The following is a 21,218-nucleotide window of genomic DNA, read 5'->3' as shown; positions in this document are numbered from 1 at the left end:
ACGGGTGGGGAAAGACACAGAACCACGGGGCGACCGCATACCGGTTCCCGCAGTAACGGCCGAACAGATAAGAACAGACTGGCGGCTTAATAACGGCGCAGAAGACATAAAACAGTAGCCGTGCATGTGGAGAGCGGTTTGTTGGCAGCCAACGAGCAAAGTAGCTAACCATCGTTAGCCGAACTGGGTTAGCAGGCTAGCCAGCTTTTGTAATCCGCCGGCCAGACACATATTCGTCCACCACAAACCAGGCCGAAACCAGATTTCAAGTCAGGCCACTCAACAGCCGAAAGGACAAAGAAGGCACCGGCGGTGGCAGGTGGGTCTGCATGTCATGCAAGTTTCAAATTTAAAGTTTTGCCCCGTAGCTGATGTGTTGGTGTTCACACAACGCTAGCTGGTTAGCATGCTTTGGCAACTGAAGGGCTGAAAGTGGATGTGATGGCGACTAGTGAGAAACGAAACTATGCTAAACGTTACAAGCTGGCGGCCTGCTCTCTAACAGCACAATGTTTCATATTATAAATCTAAGTCTGTGTTGCTGGCTAGATTGTAATGTTATTTTTGTGTATAACTTTTGCGCAACTAAAGAATGATATTAGCCCGGTCTAGTTGAGTTCCGGGCGAAGCGGGCCTCTACTCCCTGCCGGTATGAGCCACCCATCCCACCAGTAACGTTAGTTTGACTCATTAAGGCTGGCCTACAGACTCATCAATGGCAGTGATTTATAGAAACAATACGACGGTACACATTTGGCTCTCATCTCATCTGAATTGGACTAAATGTGCTGGCGATGTGTTGTGATTTATTAGTGCTTTTCATGATCTGAAGTCTTCTGTACAGATTAACACAGTGCTTTCCTTCTTACGCATGATAGCTTGCAGATCCAACAAATATGGTCATAAAGGAGCACATTTCTATTTTGCACGTTTGGCAGGGTTGAGTGTGAAAGACTCGATATGATTCATAAACCATGTGTTGGTGTGGAAACCACCTGGGGGACATGGTATTGTTTTCCATATATGCATCCATGATTAGAAATAGGTCTGCATCTGACTAGTTTTAGGGAGGGCATTCAGACATTTATTAATTGGAGTAGCACTTATTGATTGACCAGCCAATAACATGGCCTGATCAGAGATCTGCTGCTGAAGATGGAAGTACATTATGGAAGGTTCAAGCATTGACTTGGAAAAAAGAGATTCTAATGATTTCTGTATTGTGATTCTCTTCACAACAATCTGACTTTGAATTTTAGAAGCTACACCACGTTGGTTAATCCCCTATAAGTGTTTACATGTGCATATTTCATAATTGCAGTAACAAATGTTTCATCTGTGCATTGAATCCAAGTACTTAAGCCAATTAATGAAAACCTAGCCACCCTCCAGTTTCTCGTGTGCTTGATGAAATTTTCAACAACTCCCAAGGGAGACCATCTCAGTGGTATTGATGGCCTGGTGTTAGGGAAGCACAATAATCTTAAGTGGCTTCCCTTGCTTTTTGTTCAAGGGGCCTAAAACGGTAAGCAATTGTTGAGATGTTAGATGAAACCCCTTGCACTGACCCTGATTAAAGTGAAGCTTAGTTGGTAGATGCTGAATGTGTGCTAATCAGTCCAACTTGTGGATATGGCATTATATTTTCTACTTACAGGCCAGGACATTCAGTCCAGTATCTTGTATCTATGCATGTCCACAGCCCACGCCATACACATGTACATATTTAACAATAAAAAATCACTACCTTAGTCTTAGTGTTGAAACTTTGGCTAGTATACCTAAAGATGATTAACATAATATACTCAGCATTGTAGAGATTTTGAACCAGAGTTCTTCACAGGGGACAACATTACAATACAGACTGTCACAATGAAATACAAGCCTCTTCTTTCAGCACCCATCATTTAGGTCATCTACATGACTTCTCATTCTGTGACTTCACTGTTGCCTTAGACAGGTCAATCCCATGACCCGCTTTAAACAAAAGATTGGGCTACTTGACCACTGTACGGGTAAGGTATCAGAGCCGACACACAGGTTGAACTTGGAAGTAGATCTGCAATGCTGAAGGGAGTTGTAATTTGCTATTGGGGAAGCAACTTTTTGTGTTTGTTTTTATTTAGACCTCCAAAGTAACTGCTCTGAGGCTTTGAACAATAATCGCGTACAAACTGTAAAGCGGGATTCTTGATTTCTTCAGTATCATCCCCAAGACAGGAAAGTAATTTTCCTGACCACATGGTTTGATGGATGGAAAAGACAAGCTGCATTAATTCAGTATTATTCACTAGACAGAGCAACATTCTCAACACACACAAACTAGTTCTTGCCAAGCAGAAACGCCAAAATGTTGGTATTTTGTGAGTATTGCAAAATGGAAGAAAGGGCTTACCTTTATGGATGGACTGTGATGCAGAAGTAGTTGCAGGGGTGCAGGGTCATGCTGGAGGTCGGGCTGAGCCAATTGAGTCTGGGGAGCAGGGGTGCTATTGTGTGCTTGATAGTATGCGTCCCTCCCCTTTGCCCTCTGTGAATGTATGTTGATAGTTTAAGGGATGGAGCTGATTTAGGAAGGGAACAGGGATTGTACACTGACTTGACCCCCTTCTGTGTAGAGGGCTCATCCCCAGGTGACTTTGGCCCTCAGGGTCTCTCCTGTGGTCACATTAGCATCATCATTTGCGCTCTGTGCACAGAGGAAGTAAGACTGTTGTCATTTGGGCTGCTTGGCCTCTTTTCAGTGTTCCCTCATTTCAGAATTTATGCACACACCATTTTGCACACACTTGACCCAGTCCCTCCGCCAACCTCTGCCTCATACTCCTTAAACTGACCTTTCACAAGAAGAGAATTGTAGCCTATTGTTCTTCTTGATAAATGATGATCAGATCTTTTTCTGGTGTATGGGTCTGGGAAGGTTCAGTTTTAACACCACTACCTGGTTGTGGGCTCTTGATAACCCTCTGATTTGTATCAGTCATGTTTAATATAATCACTGTGTGTTCTGTGGTGTGTGGGAGTCCCAGACAAACACCCTCAATAGCCAAGAGGGAGTCGAGCTGCACTACTGCTTTACTAGATCTGCTGCAGTGATTCAATTTACAGAGTACTAAAATGATGAAGTGTTCCTGCTACATTCAAATTGTTTTACCTCCCCATCTCCTGTCAAGCATCACTGCAGCACATGACAAAATTGTACTAGAAACACCAATTTATAATGATGATAAATGCAACTGTTTCACTTGTCAATTTCTCATAAATTGTGTCTGCTGATTTGTGATCAGTCTGCTCTTCCAAATTTAGAAGCCGCACTCAGCCCAGCTTCCAATTACAGAATCATTCAGATAGGTTTTGCGTCTCTTTATTCCTCCACAGTACACAGTGCACTCAAATCAACAAGCATGTGTTCAAAGGACTTTAAAGTGTCCAAGTTTGTGACAGCGCTCAGATCAGGACTGGTACTGGTACTAATTGCAACCTAGGTTTTATTGTCATGGTTCAGTTTATCATTGTATTGGACAGTATTTTACAAAATAAGAACCAGGTTGTTTTCAAACAAAAGGACTTTTCCTTTAAGTGAATGTTCCTTTGCAAAGTGTTCCAAGGCCAAGTTGCAGATAGAGACTGAGCTCATCAGAGCTGTCAGCTCCCCCCAACACACACACACACACACACACACACACACTTACAGACACTGTTCCACCACCTCTTCGTTAATAATAAATGACCTCTGTGTGACTGAAAAAGACACTGCAGCCCAAAACATGCCGTCTCTCTGTCCATGGTACTGCTCACTCTAATTCACTTTCTGGCTTGTGTTTCTTGCTACCCCTCCAAGTACCCTAAATCCTGCTCCATTTTCCCACGGTGCCCCCCCTCCCTCCAATCGGTCAGTTTGTCTTGCTGCTTTCTTACATCAGCATCATCAAGCCATTAGTTGACTAGTCATCGCACGTTTATGTTATTCATTTCATTATTTAAGTACATATTTTTGGGGGCATCCGAAAATGGTTTGAGTTCCAGGGTTGCACCTTTTCAAATATAAATTTTACAAGCACACACACAAAGCCTGTTAATGACAATGCTAACTAAAAAACGCGGTAATGATTCTGAATGTGTCGGAACAACCATCAAGGAGGCTGAGCATTTTTTTCCCTTTATTTCAACACAGTGCAACATCTTCCCTCCCCTCGCTCTGTCAACTTTACCCTGGCTAGCACCATACATAGGCTAGCATGATCAATTAAACCTTCACTGATATGACCTACAGATAGGTGTAACAGATGATATACATTTACAACTTTAAACAAAAAACACTTCCTTTTTTCTACTGAAACTCTGGGCCACAGACTCAATGACAGGTTGTACTTGGTGTGGACTTAACGACCTGTGTTTCTCAAATCCAAGAATCCAAAAACTATCGACATAAATTAGCATTCTCGCTTGTTTACATCTCTTATTATACTGATGTTCATTAACATGCTCTGCCCCTATCAAATAAACAAATAAATATATGTACAGTGTTTGCAAAACAAATGATGTCATGTTTGTGCTAGCCTCAAAACAGAAGTTTTGCACAGTTTGAAATTTATGGATTTAGGATCGGGTATTGGCCAGAAATGATCAATCCACAATTAAATATTTGTACTTATCAATGTTATCATTAAATTTGGTGCGTCTCCCAAAAATTACATTCATTAATTGACAGCGGGCCAGTGACTTTTTAGCACCACTGCAATCCCTGGCCTGAAGTTGGCTTGAAAAGAAATCATTCTGAGTTCCACAAAAGCCGCTTCATTGCTTTGTAAGCCGGCATCCAGCTCAGGTGTTGAATTTGCAGAAAAAGAAGCTCTTAACATCAACTGTAGGGCTCTGCACCTTATTGTGGTGTTCTCATTTTTCTTTCACCCTTGGTCTATAGGAGGCTGGTTCTGGGGGCGAGGCCAAAGGACCAGACTCAATGAGTTTCCAGCGAAATGTCAGAGAAGTCAGGGCAGAGCACCAAGGCAAAGGATGGCAAAACAAAGTATGCAACCCTTAGCCTCTTCAATACCTATAAGGGCAAATCTCTGGAAACCCAGAAAACTGCAGGTAAGCCCCCACTATATTATTATTATTATTATTATTATTATTATTATTATTATTGTTATTATTATTATTAGTCTTGCACAGTATTGCATACAATTACTAATGAATAATGAGGCAATATAATATAATCTGTATGAATGATCAAGTTCTTACCCTGACCTTAAAAACCCTAATATTCCTGTTCTCCTACATGTGAAATGTTTCTTCATCCCAGTGGCTGCCAGACATGGGCTCCAGAGTTTGGGCAAAGTTGCTGCCAGCCGGCGCATGCCCCCTCCGGCCAACCTGCCCAGCCTGAAGGCAGAGAACAAGGGAAACGACCCCAACGTCAACATTGTCCCCAAAGACGGTAGTGGCTGGGCATCTCGATCTGAGGCAGGGGAGGAGAGGTAAATTAAATAACTAGTGCACATGTGGGTATGAAACTAAGCACCGTCCCTTTTGTTATAGCTCGTCTCTAAATGGAGGTGTATGTTAAGCGCTGCAGAATAACTGAAAATGTCTTTGTTAAATGAGAAGTCTGTCATCCTCATTTCAAACGATGAGTCTTGTTGATAACTGTTACCTGTTTTATGTGCCACAGGCAACAGGAGACGCCCCCACCCCAGAACAAACCAGCAGTGCTCCAGTCACAAGAGCTCTCTGTTGGGGGCAGCCGCTCCTGGGCCAACAGCAAGCCGACACAGCTAGACGGTAAATATGCCCCCACACTTGCTCCCTAACCATTACAGCTACTCACAAAACGTAGATGTACTATGTTTTAGGCCCATGCTCTTTGTTGGCATTTAAATAAGATGTTGTAAACACTATTTGTAATACCATTTTCCTACTTGTGTCCAAACAAACAAAGCCACAATCCTTAATTGGTTTACAGCGCTCAAACACGGCAGCCTGCATGGACTGCAGACCATTTAATCTCTGCTAAATGTGATGTTGGGTTGGAAGAGGCCACCAACCGAGGATTAGACCTGTCAATGCTTCTCTATAAGTCAACCTTGTGTGTTCATAATAATGTGCTTGTGTTGTGCAGGAGCTCCTCGTGTGAGTAGCCATTTTCACCAGGAGTTTCCCAGCTTGCAGGCGGCTGGTGAGGTAGAGAAAGGGGACGGCCAAGAGGAGGAGCCTTATGGACCAGGCCCCAGCCTCAGACCTCAAAGTATGGCCACACTCGTGCACATAAACATGTTACAGTGTTCACTGATTGTTTTCCTGGTGTTAAGGAACCACAGGCTCCCTGACTGTAAGTCAAATCGAACAATAAATATCAATTCAATTCAGGAATATCTCTCTTCCTTCTGTCTTGTTAGATGTTGGCAGTTGGCGGGAGGGTGGAGGCAGGAATTTGAACACTGCACCCAGCCCCCCTGAGATGGACAACAGGGCTCCAGAGGAGGGTAGTACGGGCCTTGGTACCTCTACACCACCAGGGGAAGCTGATGACCCTGGGCGAAACGTAACCACTGATGGTCAGAGGGAGAAGAGGGATGGCAGGGAGAGGTTGCCCCCCTCTGGCCCTCCTCAGCCTAAACTTAATGGGGGGCAGCAGCCTCCTGCTGGGGTGCCAACTCACTTTGATCCCGCTTTCAGGAGCATGATGCCACCCTACGTAAGTCACAGTTTGACATTGTGGACAGACCGCATTAGCATATCAAAGTTAATATATCTAGTTTCAGTGTTTATCTCTTGTCCCTGTGTGAAGATCATTGTGTTTGTGTTTTTAGATGTTCCATGCCTATCCTCAAATGGCTTTTGGCCCAGGGCAAGCAAACTTCAGATACCCTGTACCACAAGATGGAGCAAAGTGAGTTCACATCTTAATGGCTAAGCCCTAGAAAAATACACATTTTTGATTTTTTACAAAGTAAAATACACATTTTTGATTTTATCATTGCATAAACACAATGTACTCTGGATTCTTCCTTGATAATTAACAACTACTCAGTTCAAAGGCGATTCAAATGTTTTTATACAAGCTGCGTACATACCAGCTGGTGATTATGATAAGAAATTAACCCAAGTTTCCTAAACGACAAGCATAAGATGTCATAAGATTACACAGAAACACATTGTTCATACCAGTGTAAAAGGAATATTGTACATTTTTGATTTCCCAAATTTGGCAAATATCAAACACATACCTACATATCTTAGAGTTTAGTAGAGAAAATTACTAGGTCTCATAATGAACTTTCCTCTCCTTTTTTCTCTGTTGGGTGGTCAGGGGTCCTCGTTCAGCTCGACCCCAGCAGCCTCCCCCTCAGGCCTGGCTCCAGGACCCAGACAGACCCTCTATCATCAGTGCAACAGAACTGAAAGAGCTGGACAACTTAGACACTGATGCTGATGAGGGCTGGGCAGGTGTGTAGCTATACATTACCTATGAGCTTCAGTCTCAAAAGGTCATTTCACTCTAGTTCTAGTTCTATTTCATATCAATCCTGTCCTTTCTGCAATCCAGGAGCTCAGATGGAGGTGGACTACACTGAGAAACTAAACTTCAGTGATGATGAGGAGAACCAAGCTGCTAAGGACAAAAGAGAAAACTGGTGAGTATTTTGATCATTTCAACATTTGCATTGTCTTGCATTCACCATTTAGCTTCTGGGCTTCACTATTAAAGAACCACAGGATTGTTTTTCTGTATTTAGACAATTTAGCCCAAAATATATATAATTTACAATACTGACATTCATTTTTACAAAGCATGCCGCACATTTTTGTTTTCCTGTCTTGCTTTCCATTAAAGTCACTAGAGTCTGAAAATCAACTAGAACACAAGGAATGATAGATTATTTAACATACCACAATTATACATTCAATAGTTCATGCAGAGTAAAAGGATTCAGAAATGACAAGTTATCAAAGCCAATTTGTGTTCAGTGAGAGCATTTGTGATGAGGTTTGATGTGGGTTGTGAAGAGTGAGTGGCTTAGGAGAGAGATCTTACTGTGGTCATTGTCTGTTGGAATAATCTGATTATTATTGTTGTTTGTTTTTACTTAACTATATTGACATTATTTTCAGGGAGTGGATGGGCAAAGTGGAGCGTATAAGACCTCGGCCATCAGACAATCAGGAGGGCTGGAAGGAGGGCTCTGAGGATCGTGGGGGCAGTAAAACCGCATGGGCCGACACTGTAGATCCGAGAGCACCATCACCTGGCAGTATGGGGCAGTACAATAAGTCAGCTGCTCCACAGGACTATCAGGTAAAGCTGGATATGCATTACGCAAGCCTCTCATCATGTTTGCACTGCTTATTTTAGCAGCAAGATAAGTCTGTATTTTTACTAATTTCTCTATTCTCCAGGGCGGCAGTCGTTCTGTAGGTGGTGGAGCTGTGCGTGCGAGCAAATCGGCTGCAGCGCCTCCTGGTGCCGATGAGGACCCTGAGGCCTGGCGACAGAAGCGCAAGAAGCCTCAAGAAGTTTCTGAAGCTGTAGAACGAGCGAGACGGAGGAGAGAGGAAGAGGAACGGCGGATGGAAGAACAGCGGCTTGCTGCTTGTGCTGAAAAACTTAAACGTCTCAATGAAAAACACCGCCAGGCAGCTGAGGGAAAATCTGCCCCTGCTCAGACCACCAATGATGACGCAGAAACTGCCCATGACGAAGTCTCCTCATCAGCTCCTGCTCCTGTATCCAGTCCTGTACCTTCGATCCCAGTTTCACAATCACAGGCCCCAATCACGCAGGCTCCTCTACCTGAAAAAGTGGATCAAGACAGGGAGAGGATGGAGCGAGAAGGAGAGACAGTAGAACCAATTGTAGAGGAGGAGGTTCACTTGCCTCGTCAGTCCAGCCCCCCTGTCCAGAGACCCGTGACTGTAGCTCCAGAGCCCCATAGCGAGGGCGAGAGCTCCTTGGTTGAGGTCTGCCCCCTGATAGAGGAGAACCAGGCTGACAGGACAACAGTCCCTATACGAGACTATTTCAACATAGAGGAAAACAGAGGTGAGCTAGCTCAGAGCTTTGTTTTCAAAGTTGCATGTAAATGATCGTTGTAGAGTTGCAACTGACATTCTTTCAGCCATGGATGCCAATACTTTTTTTTTTTTTTTTTTTTTGTTCCTGCAGTGGATGAGCCCCACCTGCCTCTGCCTCACATGGACCCCCCCAGCGGTGAGGAAATCCCTGTGGCACCAACACAGCTAGAAGGAGAAGCAGCAGCTGCTATGCGTCCCTCTCTCACCTCAGGCTATTCCAAACAGTTTCAGAAGTCTTTGCCACCTCGTTTCCTCAGACAGCAGGTAAGGATGTCCACATCTGGCTGGTATGTTGCTGGTCAAATCATAATATGTGGGTGTGTCCTGGACTAGTGGGCTAGTTTCCAAACTGTGAACCTTGATATTGAGTGTTAGTTTGATCTTACGTTTACTCTTTTGAAAGTTGCATAAGAAGTGTAGTTTTAGTTAATTAGACCTTTCCAGAGTGGATGTGTTGACTAGTCACAGCAGGAGACGTATAGGTGTACATGATAAATATAATAATAATATTGGGGCCAATACTGTGCAATGTACATGGTGATCATAGGTGCCAATTTTGACAGCACTGTATCGTCAAAAAAAGCAGATATGACATTGAGATCCCCATGGAGCCATCAGCACTTCAAAGACAGCTGCTTACGATGTAGTACACACAGTAGTCTCTGGCTGTAGTACATATTTATTGTTAATACATTTTCTTTGTTACTATTCCTCATTGGTCTTGTAGGAACAGATGAAGCAACAACAATGGCAACAACAGCAACAGCAGAGTGGGGGCTCTGTGTCCCCGTCAGGTGGTGGTGGAGTTCCAGCTACCCAACAGCAGCAACAGCAACAACACCGCTCTATGTATCAACCCATGGGCCCCCACCACCAGCACCTGGCCTCCATGGGGTTCGACCCCCGCTGGCTCATGATGCAGTCCTACATGGACCCCCGCATGATCTCAGGACGTCCTCCCATGGACATGCCAACTAACATTCACCCTGGTAGGGAGTTTAGTGGAATAGAAATGGAGATTTTTTTTGTTTGTGATTAATGTACTGACAAGCTGAAAGATGTGCCAGACAACGTGTTGAAAGTCACTCTGTTTTGACCTTTCCAGGGAGGATGCCTCCTAAGCAGATTGTGCGCAGGGAGCCTGGTGACAACTCCAGCTCCAGCTCTGACTCCTTTGACCACTTGACTCGACCAATTCGTGACCATGGCCTGCCCTCAGATTCACGGATGGTATGGGGATCGGATCCATACCCACAGTCAGAGCCGATACCGTCTGTTACTCCTCCAAAAGGACGAGATGATAACAAGGAGCCGAGGTAAAATAAATAAATAAATGGCAACATAAGAAAAAGCTTTGATGTTCTGCACATGATACAGTAACAATTGTTTCTCTACAGGATGGACTCTGGTTTGGATCTGGACAGGGGTCTCCCAGCTATGTATCCCCAGGACCATGGCTCATTGGACTCTCATAAAAGTAACTTCTTCCAGGACCCTACAGAGTCCCTGTCAGCATTTATCCAGGGCCCAGAGGATGCGCCAGGGCCTCTAGACAGGGTCCCTGTTGTCCCAGCGTTTGATCCTGAGGAGCCAGGCCTACCCAGTGGGGAAGAAGTAGAAGCTCTTGGTCAAGCTATGCTCCAGAGGAGTGTCTCTCAGGGCTCCAGCCACTCCCTTAAGCTGGATGAGCCCAGGTTTGATGGGCTACCCCTGGGAACCAAATCACTAGAGCTTCAGGACACAGGAGAACGGGCTGATGATAAGCCCCAAAATGAACTCTACCCCCAGGCTGCAGTAACCAGCAACAGGGCTACACCTCCTGCTGATGGATTACACAAACAAGAGAAGCTGCCTCTGCCAGCCCCTAGCAAGCAGAAAGCTGAGCTGCGCTGGGGTGGGAGATCAGGGGCTGGACGCAGAGAAGGACCAGGGGGAGAGAGACCTGTCCGCAGGTCTGGGCCAATAAAGAAGCCTGTCCTAAGGGACATGAAAGAAGAGAGGGAGCAAAGAGAAGAGAGAGAGAAGCGTCATGAGAGGGGGGAAAGAGGAGACAGGTCCAAAAAGGATCAGGCGTCCAAAGCTCCTTCTGCAGCTGCTGCTGTGTCTGAGGGCTCCAGACCTCAGGGTGAGGGGAAGAGAGAACCTGCTCAGGTTGAGGAAACACAGACAGGCCATCAGAGAGCCAGAGACTCCCAGCCATCATCTGGGGCTCCCACCTCTTCCTCTCAGGAGGAGAAAGCAGACAAACCGCCCAGCAATGACAAACATCCAGAACCCAAACTACCCTCCAGGAAAGAGTCCAATCTTCCTCCACGTGCCTACCGACGAGAGGAGAGGGAGAGGGAACGCGAGAGGGAGAAGGAAATGGACAAGGACAGAGAGAGAGAGTGGCCTGTTGACTCAAATTTCAAAGGACGGGGTCGAGGGGAGTATTACTCCAGAGGACGAAGCTACCGGGGGACTTACAGTGGTCGAGGCAGGGGGAGTCGTGGTCGAAGCCGGCCAGAGTACCCTTACCGAGAGCCCCGATCACGCTCTGATTTACCTTCTGTTGGAGGTGCTGCTGCCTTTCGCAACAGGGAGGAAAGCGAGACCCGCAGCGAGAGCTCAGACTTTGAGGTTATACCAAAACGTAGACGGCGCCGTGGGTCAGACACAGATTCTGAAAGTGAAGGTGGGAGGGAGTCTGCCAGTGATACTGGACCCTCTGATCGTGAGCCTAGCACCAAACCTAGCCGTCCACTGAGACGAGAGCTCCCTGGGGAGGCCCGGTCTGGGCCCCACAAGCCAGGCTTTGGACCTCCTCACATGGGGGAAAGAGTTGGATCCAGAGGGGACGATGAAAGCAGGCCCAAGCCAGGATTCCTTCCTAAAGGAGAGCCATCTCGGCGAGGAAGAGGAGGACTATACAGTAGACGAGGTGGAGCAAGGGAGCGCGGCGGCCCTCGCTCAGCTCCTCTTAGACGGCCAGCAACTAGAGAGTCCTCCTCTCAGTGGCCCTCTAAACCCATGGAGACATTCAGGCCTGAGGACACAGAGTCCACACAAAGATATGACAATCCCACTGACCGACGCCCCCCTAAGTCTGATGGCAAGAAGTTTGGGGATGGGGCTCCACAGAGTAGTAGAGAAAGGCCACGTAGATCCAGACCTGCGCGGCCCCCCAGGCAAGATAAACCCCCCCGCTTCAGACGCTTGAAAGAGCGGGAGGCTGCAGTGTTAGCTAGTGGAGAGATAGCCCCAAGTCCCCCTGTCCCTCTACTCCCAGTGCCTGCTGCTGCTGTCCATAGCTCTGCCCCTGCCCCAATCTCCCTGTCCCCAACCCTGTCTAGAGCTCCAGGAACCCCTGTAACTGTGCCTGCGGAAGTGGCAGCCACTATGCCTGCACCAGACTTGTCCTCTCCTATAGAAGCACCTTTGCCTGAGACCAGCAGCCCCACCATCACTGCAGTCGGTACCAAGTCCCCTGACTTGTCCAACCAGAACTCTTCAGATCAAGCCAACGAGGAATGGGAAACGGCCTCTGAGAGCAGTGACTTCAACGAAAGGAGAGAGCGAGAAGAAAGGAAAGGAGCACTGGAGGCCGCTAATGAAGCAGCCACTGCCTCTGCCCCTGCCCCTGCACCCCCCCAGGGCTCTTTGACCCCCAATAAAAGTCCTCCTGATGGAGGGTTGACTCCAAAACGTGAAGGGGCTCCTGGAGCCAAGAGGAGTTTCTCAAGTCAGAGGCCTACAGAGAGACAGAATCGTAGAGGCAACAGTGGAGCCAAACCAGGCCGGAGTTACACAGGGGGCAAGGGGGAGAGGAGGGGAGGGGCCAAAGCCGGCCGCAAAGGGTGAGTTTGAACAATCAGGCCTTTGTCTGTTAGGCATTAGTTTGTCTGCTTACATTATCACTTGCACAATGAAGTTGACTCAATGAACATTGTGCAGTAGAATAACACTGCGGGTTTATTCACACACACAATAAAGCTTTCGTGTAGTATTCTTCCTAATTAATAGTTGCACTCCATAACACTAGTGCAGAATCTACACATTTCAGTAAGCTGTTGGTATTGCCTTTCCAAATTGGCTTAGGCTGTCAAAGGTTTGCCACTTTGGTAGATTACTGTACTGTAAGTGTGCTGTAATTGGCTGTCAAAGTGTTTTGGTTGAAAATGACTAAATATGTAATCAGGGTGGTGGTATTTCTACTTACTGTACCTTGGCTGTGGATTTCTGATGGAGAACAGAGTGAAAACATTTTATCCCTCAGAGGCATGAAAACAATAGGATGATAAAAACAATAGAGGCATAGTTTTTTGTTTTGTTTTGCTTGCAAATGAGAGATTTATTTGCATGTCTCAGGCCTTCAACACCACACTGTTGTCCTCACCAACTAAATTTTTGTGTCTGGATCGAACAGCCCTGCTGCCCAGCAGAACTCAGAGGGGTCAGCACCAACAGCTGGAGGAGCAGGCCAGAGGTCTACAAAAGACCACCCTGCCCGTCGTAAAGATGAGGCCAAACAGGCCGCCAAGAAGCCCAAGGAGAATGCTCTTTCTCAGTTTGATCTTAACAATTATGCCAGTAAGTAAATACATTTATACTCTTGCACTGAACTCTTACTGAACCTATACCTGGCTCCAGCTGCTTTTCACCTGAAAACTGAATGTAAATGTCTGGACCCCTTTTTGTCCTGTCACTGTAGGTGTTGTGATCATTGATGACCACCCAGAGGTCACCACCACAGAGGACCCTCAGTCCAGCACCAATGATGACGGCTTCACAGAGGTGGTCTCCCGCAAGCAACAAAAACGCCTGCAGGACGAAGAGAAACGGAAAAAGGAAGAGCAGACTACTCAGGTAAGAGGAGGGATATCTTGCACCACTTTTAAAAGCTTTAAGTTAAACAGCAATGCATTACTTTCATGATAAAGAGCCATGCCTCTTTGATACAGTATACTGAACTGATACTGCTCCTACAGAACTGGAGTAAAAAAGGCTCTGGTGACAAGAGCAGAGGAGGTGGAGGAAAGCTGCCACCAAGATTTGCTAAAAAGCAGTCATCGCAACAACAGCAGCAGCAACAACAGCAGCAACAACAACAGCAACAGCAACAGCAACAGCAGCAGCAGCAGCAGCAGCAGCAGGCCTCACAGCCTCAGCCTCCTGTAGCCTCCACATCCCAGGCCCAACAGCAGACCCCCATTTCTGCTCCCCAGCATCCTCACCTTGCTCCCTCCCAGCCTGCTGCATCCCCTCAGACTCTGGAAGGAACAGTGGCTCCTCTGCCCTCCATCCCCTCTGCCACTGTGGACTTTACCTCAAAGAGCCTACCCCCCGCACCTTCACAGACACACAGCACTCTGGGTACAGAACTGTGGGAGAACAAGGTAGCGGGATCCGCTGTCCTTCCTGATGTCAAGAAGCGTGAGTGGATAAGACAATTCCTGTTATGTCTTAAATTCACTCCTGCATCACAACGAGATTCAGGAGTCAAGACAAATTTATCAGCAAGCTCTTGTCTAAAATATGTAATCTGTATATTCCAGTTGGACCAATCAGCCCTCCTCAGCCACCTTCTGTGAGTGCCTGGAACAAACCTCTTACCTCCTTTACTGGCACTGTCTCCTCTGAGGTATGTTGAATACGCCTGGTTCATGTTTTGTCGAGTGCATGATCCTTTTGCTAAATGATAAACCATGAAAAACATTGTGTTGCTGTTTCAGGGTGTGAAGCCCGGATCAGAGGGCAGTGTAGAATTGGCAATAGACAGTATTCAGTTTGGAGCACCATCATCTGCAGGCAGTACTGACAGTGATGGAGTTCCAGCGTTGCTAGAAACTGGCTCTGAAAACAAACTACCTGCTCCCAAAGAACAGAGACAGAAACAACCTCGAGCTGGCCCAATCAAAACACAGAAGGTAACTCTGCTGTGGAGGAGAACTCAATGTTTTAAGCTGTTGAACAACACTGATTCTTAATTCTTTAAAACTCCCCTCCACTCCAGCTTCCTGAAATGGAACCAGTGGAAACCAAGGAGTACAAGCCAGGTCCCATTGGTAAAGAGCGTTCTCTTAAGAACCGCAAGGCCAAAGATGCACGTGGAGGAGAAGGCGAAGGGCTGGAGGGAGGAGTCCCTGGAGGGGTCGTCAGTAGAGCCACAGACTCCAGTCCTCCCACCAGTGACGCCACAGTACCAGAGCTGGGCGGAGACATTGAGGGCATGATCACAGTCCCCTCAGCAGAGTACAACAGTAACTCTAAGGTATTTATCGTCATATTATTATAGTTGGATTGAGCTATGCGAACACTGTACCACTAAACTGAACCCTGTACAGAGTGGTTAGATGAATGGTAGTACTGATTATTTTACCAAATCATTAATGTTTTTATTTACTCTAGATAAAATTTAATCCTTTGTTTTTATGAGTTCATAGTGAAACACTGATAAGAACAATAAAAAGTTGCTGCAGTAGAACATGTTTGTGTGTGTGTGTGTGTGTATTGAATTTATGTCTTTCCCTCTCAGGAGTCAGTCACTGACTACACCGCCCCCTCCTCCTCGCTGGCTGACAGTGTTCCTACAGGAGGGAACAAAATGGAAGAGAGTTTGGTGGCAAATGTGAGCACACATCCCTACACTGGCACAAAATGCTTTCTTTTTAATTTGAAGAGCTCACACGTCTGAGCAATACAGTTGTTACTAGTTGGCATTATTTAAAGGCTTTTTGGGTGTGTTTCAGGTGGCATTACCCCACTCATTGCCCTTACCTCGACGAGAGACCCTGCAGCAGAGCTCCAGCCTCAGCACCGTCTCTCCTGCTACTGTTGACCTAACACTAAAGGTACACAGATGTACAGCAAACTACAGGCAACATTACTTTCTCTAGTAAGACTTCTCTCTAGAGTTTCAGCGAAACGTTAAGCTCTCGTTTCTTTCTGTCTCCTCCTCAGATGGAATCAGCTCGTAAAGCGTGGGAGAACTCCCCGAGTCTAGAGAAGAATTCTCCAGTCACTTCCTCTTCCTCCCCCATCACCTCCTGTGCATCCTCGTACTCCACCTTCTCCTCAGCCTCCATGCCACAGATCCCTGTGGCTTCTGTTACCCCCAGCACCTCACTGTCAGGTAATATAACTCCCAGTTATCATCTACTGTATATCTCCAGTATCGTTTGTTGACATCTTGTTTATCTCAACATTGCTCTGACATTCTACAATTCATGACTTACCTCTGTGTTTGTTTTGAGATCAGTAGTACATCCATTATGATATATTGTATTCACCATGTGTCCATCTCCACCCTGCAGGTTCTGGTACCTATACAACGTCATCCCTCAGCACCAAGACTACCACAGCCTCTGACCCCCCTAACATCTGTAAGGTGAAGCCCCAGCAACTGCAGGGTGGAAGTCTGTCCTCCGCCAGCAGTAGCAGTAGTAGCAGCAGCTTCTCTCAGTTGGGCTGTGTGCCTCCCCTCCTGCCCCAGCAGCAGCAGACCCCACAGGTGTACGTCTCTCAGTCTGCAGCAGGTGAGAGAAACATATCAACTTCCTTGTTTTTTGTAGCCCTGATGGTTGAGCTTCATATTTGAATAACTGTTCGTGTCTGTTACTAATTACTAATATTTAACCCCTTGTATGTCCAGGTTCTGCAGCTCAGATTCCAGCCTTCTACATGGACACTAGCCACCTCTTCAGTACCCCCCACCCTCGCTTGGCTCCTCCCTCCCTGGCGCAGCAGCAAGGCTTCCAGCCCGGCCTCTCGCAGGTAGGATTTTGTGTTGGTCAGTAACTTCGGGAATGTTTTGGGGGTTTTTTAATGTTGAAGGTAAAACTTATTTGTCTGTTTCTCCACCTTATAGCCAACAGCAGTGCAGCAGATTCCCATCCCTATATACGCTCCACTGCAAGGTCAACCGCAACATCAGCATCAACATCAGCATCAGCATCAACACCAACACCAACATCAACATCAACACCAACACACACACCAGGCTCAGCTAGGACTTAGTACTGGCCCTCCAGTCTCCCAGCCACAGGACCTGTTCAGCTCCTCGCTGCAGCCTTACAGGTAACGTAACACACCGCAGGTATTCAGTTGTCTGCTCCAAAACACAGCCGAAACATCCAGTACTGCATAAGTGCCTGTATATATGAGATATCATTGTTCTGTCATCTGATCCCATGTCTTGATCTGTCCTCCCTCAGGTCTCAGCAGGCGTTCATGCAGAGCAGCCTGTCACAGCCCTCCATGATGCTGTCGGGACCATCTCTGCACAGCTATGCCGGCGTGCAGGCACCTGATCTGGGCAAGCCTCAGTCTAATCTGGCCTATCAGCAGCCCTCCTCCACCCAGCACATTCCCATTCTGTTTGAGCCCCAGCTCAACCAGCCTTCTGGCATGGGAGGCTCCCAGCTCATTGACACACACCTGCTGCAGGTAACAAGTCAGCTCACAGGAAATATTTCACTCTACCCTACGATATTGACTGACATCTGTATGTTATTTATTTTGTATATGTATATTTTCCATCTGACATGTTTGTGTCTTTGGTTCAGGCTCGACAGGGGATGAATCAGCATTCAAACATGTACTCAGGGCAGGTGCAACAACACGGCCAGAGTAGCTACTACAGCAACACTCAGTCACCCAGTTCTGCAATGCAACAGGTAACCTTTTTGAATAACTACTTGTTTTACCAGTCATCAAACACACACATTTGTTCAATTTCCAGTGGTATGAAAAGAAAAGCGGCACAGTTTTCATTTGTTAGTATGTAACATTTGTGTGTCTTAATCTGTCTCCAGGTGACAGTCCCTCTGCCCAGTTCCCAGTTGTCCCTGCCAAACTTTGGCTCTGGGGGAGGCCAGCCCCTCCTGGCGCTTCCTCCCACTCCTCCCCAGGCCCAGCCCCCCAACATTAACCGACAGCCCCCTGTCTCCCAACCATACCGAGGCATCATGGGCCCCAGCCACAACATGATGCAGCCGCCCACCAGCAAAGTACTTACTTTCAAACACACACACGCACACACACACACACACACACACACACACACACACACACCCTGGTTTAGATTTTTCAGAGTGGAGCTGTAACAGTGTTTTGTGTTGACACTTTGCAGATGGACATGGATCTGAAACTCTTTGGCAGTGGGATGGATGTGAAGCCTGGAACTCCTCCTGTTGGCGCCAGGAGCACTACACCCACCTCCAGCCATTACAGGTACCACCCACAAATTCACACACTGACGCACAGAAAGACGTAAAAGCCACAAATTTTTTTTTTTGAAACAGTGGATGAGCTTTGCAGGGCAATGCTATGTGTCATGTCTTTATTTAAAAGATGCTTGTTGCTACACCGACTAGTCAACAAAGTATCAAGTGTGGTTAACCCATCATGTCATTTTGATGCACTTAATTCACATAACTCTGTTTCCCTCTCCTCTGCCTGCAGGGCCAGCTCCACCTCTCCTAGTAGCCAGTCCAGTAAGATAAACAGCATGCTTTACCAGAAGCAGTTTCAGCCTAGTTCTGCCGCCATGAGAATGACGCAGCACTTCCCTGGCCAGTTCAACCCACAGGTAGAATAATTATCACAAAACCTGTATTTTGACTGCGTTAATATAATGCACCTGCTATCAGCATGAAAGGCAACTGTCAACTCTTGATTTCAGATTCTGTCTCAGCCCAACATCGTCTCTCCTCTGGTTCGACCTCCTCACGCTAACTCGTTTGCTGGAGGTGTCCAGCGCTCTCCCATGGGCCCTCCAATGTCAGCCAGTTTGGGTGGTGGTCTCATGCCCCATCCCCGACCTCAGCACCAACAGCACCCCCAGCACAGCCAGCACCCTCCCCGAGGACCTCCTGGTCCCTCCCTTGCTCCCAGAGGCACACAGGCGGCTCTGAAAGCTGAACAGGACCTAAAGGTCTAGTTCCATATTTTATCTGCTGATTCTGTGCATAAGATTTATTAACGGGCCTGTCAGATGAAGAGATAATCTTTCAGTGATGAGTGGGTTGGCAAATTTTTTAATATTTATATTGTGCTTCATCACTCCATAGGCAAAGCAGCGGGCTGAGGTGCTCCAGTCCACTCATAAGTTCTTCTCAGAGCAGCAGCAGCAGCAACAACAGCAACAGCAGCAACTCAAGGCCCCGCAAGTCAGCAAAGTTTCTCGCCTTGATCAGGGAGGAAAACCCCCACTCGAGACCTCGGCCCCAAACCACCAGCCGGGAGGCGACCGCTCAGATTCTGACAAACCCCCCATCTCCACGGCCAAGCCCATACGGACTGGCCCCATAAAACCGCAGGCCATCAAACCAGAAGAGGGCAAGTAAAGAGCTGCCGACCCTCTTCAAATGACGATATGCATGGATGGAAGAGAGGAAGAGAGAGAATCTAGCCCCCTTCACTCAGTCACCACCTCATATCAGCCCTGGGGGACAGTGTGGGGGAGGAGGAGTTGAGATCCAGATGGTAGTGGTTACTGGGAGCAGGCACTGTCCTGCGTATTCATAATCCTCTTCTTTCTTCCCCTGTGTTGTCCCACTGTAGGTGGCGGCGTTTGAGTTGGATTCTTCCATCATATTTAGATGCCGATACAATGGCTGCACAAGTTGTTCCATAGAAATCTACTGTGACAGTAGATAAGAGGCGAGTTGGAGGAAGAAAAATCGAAATGAGATTTGCTGCTGAGTTTGCCATTTTTATAGCTCTTGATTTCTGTTCCATTTTTTATTTTACTTTATTTTTCCCAAATAGGATCACGCATATTATAGGAGAAACCTGTTTTGTTAACGAAAAAATGAATCAGTTTTGTTTGTGTAGTCAAAACAATCTTGTTAAGGAGATGTCATTTAGTGAAGCACACTTTTTGTTGCCCAATCTCCCATCACAACTAATCCAGAGATTTGTGCACGTGGGAATGCACCTCCATTACCACACACACACACACACGCTTAACGGTTTCATCCACGGTTACCGCACGGAGACGTGAAATCAGAAATTCTGTTGTCATTTTCTTTTTGGGTTTCTTTTTGTTTGTTTTACCAGAATGGAAATGTGAAAATTGCAGCAGTTAATTGAATTTAATGATTGATTTATTGATTAGTCTGCCTGCGAGCCTTTGCTCCTGCCTTCTGCTCTCATCTCCTTGCCTGAGAATTATTGATGTGTTGGGGTGTGTGTGTGTGTGTGTGTGTGTGTCGGGTGTGTGTTTGTGGTATAAACGGGGAAAGCTTGTAGCTGGACTATCCTGTATATTTAGCCAAAGGTTAAAGCAGAGCAGACATGATGTCACAGCCTTTTAGGATTGCTGTTGCAGTGGCAGCAGAGTTTTGAGTGGACTTAAAGGATTACATGGATGATGTATGATCACTACTTACAGCTGTCCCAGTTTAGGGGCTACTGTCACACATCCTTTCACTGCTTTCACACCCATCCTTGCTGTCACACAAACACACACCTATACACACTTCACTGTAAAGCACCCAGACCTGCTGCTATTGACTGATTTCAGTGCCCTTAGCTAGAGTATAGCAGGATAGGGCTATTTAGAGGAATAGAAACGGTGAGGAGTTGATTGTTGAAACAGTAGAAAACTTTGAGTGTGTGTATGTGAACCCTCACAATGAGGGGAAACAAGAACATGACGGAGAACGAGGAAAAAGATGAAATGAGAAGCCTCAAGTTCTGAAGCATTTGGGCAGAAGGACACTTTATTGTTTTGTTGTCCTTACTGATGAGAGCAATCAGTGCTGTTTTGTCTCTGCCTCACCTCCGCTGGCTGTCCCCACCCACAATGCTTTCATCTCGGGGTTGTGGTGACAAGGGTCCTTCAGATATGTACAGTAGTATGCACCCTGAGGTGGGGAGGGTGTCCTCCTCACCTCAACCCTAGCTGGGGGAAAGAGTCCCTGCTTTGGAGGATGGATGAGGGAGGGAGGGTAATTTTTTTCTTTTGTTTTTTTGTTGAACTTGTACAGGGGTTTCATCGCTGTATTAAAATATGTACGGTCTTATTTACATTCTCTCAGTTTGGTTACAGAAACTAATAAAAATAATATACTGTTGATGTTTTTCAGTGATTCCTGGTTTTTACTTGAAGTCATCTTCCACTGTTTTTCTCTTATTTTACTCTGTCAGAATCAAATTCA

The 21,218-nt window shown here is 46.5% G+C and overlaps 1 protein-coding gene across 1 annotated transcript; it reads left to right on the top strand.

Annotated features, from left to right (window-relative positions):
- Positions 1-191: 191 nt before the first annotated feature.
- Positions 192-21,104, top strand: prrc2c (proline-rich coiled-coil 2C). Its single transcript, XM_070908683.1, has 35 exons — positions 192-319; positions 4,925-5,094; positions 5,306-5,480; positions 5,675-5,784; positions 6,122-6,247; positions 6,399-6,697; positions 6,813-6,892; positions 7,313-7,449; positions 7,550-7,637; positions 8,116-8,299; positions 8,401-9,043; positions 9,167-9,339; positions 9,803-10,064; positions 10,181-10,391; positions 10,473-12,911; positions 13,481-13,644; positions 13,766-13,920; positions 14,043-14,487; positions 14,610-14,695; positions 14,787-14,981; positions 15,068-15,325; positions 15,590-15,682; positions 15,804-15,905; positions 16,015-16,186; positions 16,368-16,589; positions 16,706-16,827; positions 16,922-16,982; positions 17,037-17,130; positions 17,268-17,499; positions 17,619-17,729; positions 17,868-18,062; positions 18,185-18,285; positions 18,517-18,643; positions 18,737-18,988; positions 19,125-21,104. The coding sequence occupies exons 2-35, from the start codon at positions 4,980-4,982 to the stop codon at positions 19,398-19,400; spliced, it is 8,505 nt and encodes a 2,834-aa protein (XP_070764784.1). The 5' UTR covers positions 192-319; positions 4,925-4,979; the 3' UTR covers positions 19,401-21,104.
- The last annotated feature ends 114 nt before the right edge of the window (positions 21,105-21,218 follow it).

The sequence above is a fragment of the Enoplosus armatus genome, chromosome 7 (assembly GCF_043641665.1).
Source record: "Enoplosus armatus isolate fEnoArm2 chromosome 7, fEnoArm2.hap1, whole genome shotgun sequence".
NCBI classification, from domain to species: Eukaryota; Metazoa; Chordata; class Actinopteri; order Centrarchiformes; family Enoplosidae; genus Enoplosus; species Enoplosus armatus.
The sequence above is the reverse complement of the archived record's forward strand: the minus strand, read 5'-3'. Positions and strand labels throughout refer to the sequence as shown.

Coding starts and splice junctions, on each gene's coding strand:
- prrc2c (XM_070908683.1), top strand. CDS start 4,980: ATGTCAGAGAAGTCAGGGCAGAGCACCAAGGCAAAGGATGGCAAAACA. Junction 15,326..15,589: donor AGTACAACAGTAACTCTAAG/GTATTTATCGTC, acceptor TTTCCCTCTCAG/GAGTCAGTCACTGACTACAC. Junction 18,989..19,124: donor AAGCTGAACAGGACCTAAAG/GTCTAGTTCCAT, acceptor ATCACTCCATAG/GCAAAGCAGCGGGCTGAGGT.